The sequence below is a fragment of the Ranitomeya imitator genome, chromosome 3, assembly GCF_032444005.1.
Source record: "Ranitomeya imitator isolate aRanImi1 chromosome 3, aRanImi1.pri, whole genome shotgun sequence".
Lineage (NCBI taxonomy): Eukaryota > Metazoa > Chordata > Amphibia > Anura > Dendrobatidae > Ranitomeya > Ranitomeya imitator.
In genome coordinates this window covers 90,089,501-90,096,951 of record NC_091284.1, presented here as the reverse complement: position 1 = coordinate 90,096,951, position 7,451 = coordinate 90,089,501, and the positions used below count along the sequence as shown (strand labels likewise).

General features: G+C 40.4%; 1 protein-coding gene across 1 annotated transcript in view; it reads right to left on the bottom strand.

Annotated features, from left to right (window-relative positions):
• LOC138672768 (centromere protein V-like) overlaps positions 1–7,451 on the bottom strand; it is a 32,317-nt gene continuing 24,866 nt past the window's right edge. The window contains exon 5 of the mRNA XM_069761104.1: positions 1–249. Coding sequence (XP_069617205.1) covers positions 125–249 — 125 coding nt within the window. The 3' untranslated portion in view covers positions 1–124. The remainder of the gene's footprint in view (positions 250–7,451) is intronic.

Genomic DNA, 7,451 nt, shown 5'->3' with positions numbered 1-7,451 from the left:
TGACTGTATAGAAAAGATTTAATTCACTAAACTGAAGACAGGCCACGATGGCAGAAATGTATAAAACTAGAAATGGACAGAAACCTATAAATGACTAAGAATTAAAACAAGTGTCTGGACGCTCTCAGGACTTTGACATGTTGCGGATGGTCTTGTGCTCTTTCATAGCTTTCTCCCATTCTTTCCCATTGATCTGCTCCATGTGGACACTGCGCACTGTCCCTTCATCGAGGCAGTGTGAAGCAATGCCTGAAAATGACAAACAATATATTATACGGTATATCATCATTCCACCAGACCCAAGAGTGATTCTTATAGAAATGAGTCTGTACTATTATCTATTAATACAGAGGAATTCTACACTAGGACATAAGTCACCGTGTCTTTATATGGCTCGGGCTACGTGGCAACTTGTGGCTGCAACAAAGGCTGTGTGGCCAAAGATGCAAGTCAATGGGGTTGTATTGTGACCACCAAGGTGCCCTGACAAAGGTTTCCTGAAAATACAATTATTTTGTGGTTTATTGCATTATTTCTCTACTTTGACACTGCTGTGCTTATATTACTTCTGCAGTACACTTAGTTGCATTGTGTACTATAACATTATGGTTAAAGGGAATCCGTCAGCAGGTTTTTAATATGTAATATGACAGCAGCATGATGTAAGGGCTGAGAGCCCAATTCCAGCAATGTGTCACTTAGTTTACTGGGTGCAGCCGTTGTGATAGAACAGTTTTCTGTGATTCTATCACAGTCGTTGAGTTGTGTATAAGCACGCCACAGCTTTCTGTACATTGTATAGTGACAGTCGCTAATCAGTGCTGGAGGAGAGGTTGGACTAGTAGGCATGAGGCCAGTAGTCCTCTAGTGATTATCTCCTGCTGATAAAACACTGATTGTATTGCAAACAGCAAAACCCATCCCAGTAAGTGACACATCGCTAGAATCAGGCTCTCTGTTCCTAAATTATGGCGATTTCAGATTACATAGCAAAAACCTGCTGACAGATTCCCATAAATTTCGTTTTCATTAGTGCCTGCACTATTCAAGTGCAAGGTAATCACTGAGGACATGAGACAACTAGATGTAATATTCATCTGCTGTGAAATGACTGTGTTGGGGTATGGCCATGCACATTAGGTGTATTTTAGCCAGACCTACTGATATTGATGGGCCCGGACAAATCTTTCTCTATGGATGAGATAAGCTGCCGTCAGAGGGATCTGACAAAGGACAAAGTCGGCCAACGGGTTTGGCCACCACTCTAATGTGTATGGGAGTCTTGGGCAACTGACTGTTGTGGAAGATGTGCCGTAAATCGGGCATGTTCGATTTTGTAGTGCAGAATAGCTTTTTAAATATCTGATAGAGGACATCAGAGCACGTGGCGACATGAGCGTTCCTGTGTATAGGAGAGTTGTTAGCCTTTATGGCTGTCAGCCAAAGCATAGTTCAGCTGACAGCCATCTATTGTGTGTGGCCGGCAGACTTTTGGCCTCTGGTGATAAGGAGTCGGTGAGAATTTGGACTATAAACTGTAAACTTTTATCGTCATATACTTATGACTAAGTGCATTAATGCAGTGTGCACTGAGCCTTCCTCTCCTACTGAGAAGCCAAACACCTTCAGCCTAGTATGGAAGTCTAATGAGAAGTCAGGAAAAAAGCGATCAACAGTCAGCTAATGACTAAAGCCAGTCTAAAGGTCTATGTACCCTGCAAGATTATTGTGAACAAGCGTCCCTACGAACACTCATTTCACAGTAATCTTTTGAAGTAAACAGGCTGCTGATTACTCCAATAAGAAGCTTAATGCTTGTTCATCAGGTAAAATGATCTTTTGTGCTGTTCTTGCCGATGCATCGTCCTCTGTAAGGCCAGGTTCACATTAGCGTTTGAGCCCACAGCATGGTGCTGCGGACTTCTTTCCTTAGCTCCGCCTACTCTGCATGCGTCCTGCGTACCTATCTTTAACATTGGGTACGCAGGGACATGCGTTGTATTCGGATACCTCCGCGTGCGTCATTTTGACATGACCACCAAACGCAACATGTTGCATTTTCTTGCATTCGACAGGCACGTCCAAACGACGCAAGTGGACGCATCCACATACAACGCATGTACCTGCGTACCCAATGTTAAAGATAGGTACACATGATGCATGCAGAGTAGGCGGAGCTAAGGAAAGAAGTCCGCAGCAGCACGCTGATGATTCAAGCGCTAATGTGAACTTAGCCTTAATAGGGCTCGTATTGTCAGAACAATGGTAGCCTGTTTGTACTGAGTGATCTATTACAGAACAGTGCATACGTGCTGTGACATCATTGTCCATTATTCCTGTAGTGTGACATCACTATGTATTATTCCTATACTGTGACATCACTGTGTATTCTCTCTGCTGTGACATCACTATGTATTATCCCTGTACTGTGACATCACTATGTATTATCCCTGTACTGTGACATCACTATGTATTATCCCTGTACTGTGACATCACTATGTATTATCCCTGTACTGTGACATCACTATGTGTTATCCCTGTACTGTGACATCACTGTGTATTATCCCTGTGCTGTGACATCACTGTCTATTATTCCTGTACTGTGACATCACTATGTATTATCCCTGTACTGTGACATCACTATGTATTATCCCTGTACTGTGACATCACTATGTATTATCCCTGTACTGTGACATCACTATGTATTATCCCTGTACTGTGACATCACTATGTGTTATCCCTGTACTGTGACATCACTGTGTATTATCCCTGTGCTGTGACATCACTGTCTATTATCCCTGTGCTGTGACATCACTATGTATTATCCCTGTACTGTGACATCACTATGTATTATCCCTGTACTGTGACATCACTATGTGTTATCCCTGTACTGTGACATCACTGTGTGTTATCCCTGTACTGTGACATCACTGTGTATTATCCCTGTGCTGTGACATCACTGTCTATTATCCCTGTGCTGTGACATCACTATGTATTATCCCTGTGCTGTGACATCACTGTCTATTATCCCTGTACTGTGACATCACTATGTATTATCCCTGTACTGTGACATCACTGTGTATTATCCCTGTACTGTGACATCACTATGTATTATCCCTGTACTGTGACATCACTATGTATTATCCCTGTACTGTGACATCACTATGTATTATCCCTGTACTGTGACATCACTATGTATTATCCCTGTACTGTGACATCACTATGTGTTATCCCTGTACTGTGACATCACTGTGTATTATCCCTGTGCTGTGACATCACTGTCTATTATTCCTGTACTGTGACATCACTATGTATTATCCCTGTACTATGACATCACTATGTATTATCCCTGTACTGTGACATCACTATGTATTATCCCTGTACTGTGACATCACTATGTATTATCCCTGTACTGTGACATCACTATGTGTTATCCCTGTACTGTGACATCACTGTGTATTATCCCTGTGCTGTGACATCACTGTCTATTATCCCTGTGCTGTGACATCACTATGTATTATCCCTGTACTGTGACATCACTATGTATTATCCCTGTACTGTGACATCACTATGTGTTATCCCTGTACTGTGACATCACTATGTGTTATCCCTGTACTGTGACATCACTGTGTATTATCCCTGTGCTGTGACATCACTGTCTATTATCCCTGTGCTGTGACATCACTATGTATTATCCCTGTGCTGTGACATCACTGTCTATTATCCCTGTGCTGTGACATCACTATGTATTATCCCTGTGCTGTGACATCACTGTCTATTATCCCTGTACTGTGACATCACTATGTATTATCCCTGTACTGTGACATCACTGTCTATTATCCCTGTACTGTGACATCACTATGTATTATCCCTGTACTGTGACATCACTGTGTATTATTCCTGTACTGTGACATCACTATGTATTATCCCTGTACTGTGACATCACTGTGTATTATCCCTGTGCTGTGACATCACTATGTATTATCCCTGTACTGTGACATCACTGTCTATTATCCCTGTACTGTGACATCACTGTGTATTATTCCTGTACTGTGACATCACTATGTATTATCCCTGTACTGTGACATCACTGTGTATTATCCCTGTGCTGTGACATCACTGTCTATTATCCCTGTACTGTGACATCACTATGTATTATCCCTGTACTGTGACATCACTGTGTATTATCCCTGTGCTGTGACATCACTGTCTATTATCCCTGTACTGTGACATCACTGTGTATTATCCCTGTGCTGTGACATCACTGTCTATTATCCCTGTACTGTGACATCACTATGTATTATCCCTGTACTGTGACATCACTGTCTATTATTCCTGTGCTGTGACATCACTGTGTATTCTCTCTGCTGTGACATCACTATGTATTATCCCTGTACTGTGACATCACTATGTATTATCCCTGTACTGTGACATCACTGTGTATTATCCCTGTACTGTGACATCACTGTCTATTATCCCTGTGCTGTGACATCACTGTCTATTATTCCTGTACTGTGACATCACTGTGTATTCTCTCTGCTGTGACATCACTATGTATTATCCCTGTACTGTGACATCACTATGTATTATCCCTGTACTGTGACATCACTATGTGTTATCCCTGTACTGTGACATCACTGTCTATTATCCCTGTGCTGTGACATCACTGTCTATTATTCCTGTACTGTGACATCACTGTGTATTCTCTCTGCTGTGACATCACTATGTATTATCCCTGTGCTGTGACATCACTGTCTATTATTCCTGTACTGTGACATCACTATGTATTATCCCTGTACTGTGACATCACTGTGTATTATCCCTGTACTGTGACATCACTATGTATTATCCCTGTACTGTGACATCACTATGTATTATACCTGTACTGTGACATCACTATGTATTATCCCTGTACTGTGACATCACTATGTATTATCTCTGTACTGTGACATCACTCTGTATTATCCCTGTACTGTGACATCACTATGTATTATACCTGTACTGTGACATCACTATGTATTATACCTGTACTGTGACATCACTATGTATTATCCCTGTACTGTGACATCACTCTGTATTATCCCTGTACTGTGACATCACTATGTATTATACCTGTACTGTGACATCACTATGTATTATACCTGTACTGTGACATCACTATGTATTATCTCTGTACTGTGACATCACTATGTATTATACCTGTACTGTGACATCACTATGTATTATCCCTGTGCTGTGTCATCACTGTCTATTATCCCTGTACTGTGACATCACTGTGTATTATCCCTGTACTGTGACATCACTGTGTATTATCCCTGTACTGTGACATCACTGTGTATTATACCTGTACTGTGACATCACTGTGTATTCTCTCTGCTGTGACATCACTATGTATTATCCCTGTACTGTGACATCACTATGTATTATCCCTGTACTGTGACATCACTGTGTATTATCCCTGTACTGTGACATCACTGTGTATTATCCCTGTACTGTGACATCACTATGTATTATCCCTGTACTGTGACATCACTGTGTATTATCCCTGTACTGTGACATCACTATGTATTATCCCTGTACTGTGACATCACTATGTATTATCCCTGTACTGTGACATCACTATGTATTATCCCTGTACTGTGACATCACTATGTATTATCCCTGTACTGTGACATCACTGTGTATTATCTCTGTACTGTGACATCACTGTGTATTATCTCTGCTGTGACATCACTATGTATTATCCCTGTACTGTGACATCACTGTGTATTATCTCTGCTGTGACATAAGCTATTATCCCTGTACTGTGACATCACTATGTATTATCCCTGTACTGTGACATCACTATGTATTATCCCTGTACTGTGACATCACTATGTATTATCTCTGTACTGTGACATCACTGTGTATTATCTCTGCTGTGACATCACTGTGTATTATCCCTGTACTGTGACATCACTATGTATTATCTCTGTACTGTGACATCACTGTGTATTATCTCTGCTGTGACATAAGCTATTATCCCTGTACTGTGACATCACTGTCTTATCTCTGCTGTGACATCACTTTCTAGTATCCCTGTATTATGACATCATTGTCCATTATTCCTGTACTGTGACATCATCTGTTATCCCTGTACTGACGACACTGTCTAGTATCTCTGTACTGTGGCATCGCTGTTATCCCTGTACTGTGACATTACTGTCTATTATGCCTGTACTGTGTCACATCACTATTTATTATCCCCATACTGTGACATCACTATCCATTATTCCTGTACTGTGTCACATCACTATTTATTATCCCCATACTGTGACATCACTACTAACCCTGTACATTGACATGACTGTGTATTATCTCTGTCCTGTGACATCACTATGTATTATCCCTGTACTGTGACATCACTATGTACTGTGACATCACTCCTATTACCCCTGTACTATGACATCATTGTGTTATCCCTGTAGTGTCACCTCATCTTTTATCCCCATACTGTCACATCACTGTCTATTATCCCCGTACTATAACATCATTGTCTATTATCTCTGTACTGTGACATCACTGTGTCTACTATCCCTGTATGTAGAATGTAGTGCATGCAGCTTTGCACAACAAATCTATAATGGATTTTTCCATCATGGGTGCATATACTGTAGGTTGGCACCACTGAAGTTAATGGGGGGCTGAGCTGCAATATCATACACAATCTGTGCCCTGGTGTAGCCCTGTTTTTGCAGGGCAGCAGCCACCATGTTTTTGTAGCAGACTCAGCTGAGCTCTGCAGGGGATGTTTTCCTCCTCTTAACCCCCCAGGTACCATGTAAAAGTACACAATAAAATGAAATGCAACACCCCCCTGAGATTTATGATGGGGTTCAATATATATATATATATATATATATATATATATATATATATATATATATACACCGTATATATATTTTATCTACATAGAATCTCATCAGTAGCGCCTCTCATCTCCTATCTCAGTAATGGAAGAGTCTTCACTGAATACAGATTTTACCCCAGAATTGAGAGTTTTGCTAAGGACTGATCTATTTTGGCAGAGAAAGATGCAGATTTCTCTGATAAGATTTATTACAAAGTTGCTTATTTTCATGTGTACTATTGATTTCTGAAATATAAGTTAAGTCTATGGTAAGGCGTTAATAATCAGTAAAGTAGCACAATGTGATTTCGGAAATATAACTTGAAACGATGGTTGCTCTATAAGCTTCCTGTAATTAGATGGTGTAATTTTACTAGGGAATCCTATATTCTAGTTATGTCCCAGTAGAAGATGTAATATCCTGAATTAAATGAACAGTTATATTCACAAAACTATATTTTAAAATCTATAGAAATGACACAGTAATTTAAATGGATTCCCAAGCACTGGTATGACATTTTCTGCCTTGAACAATCATGCAAGTAAAATAGAAAAAAAACTC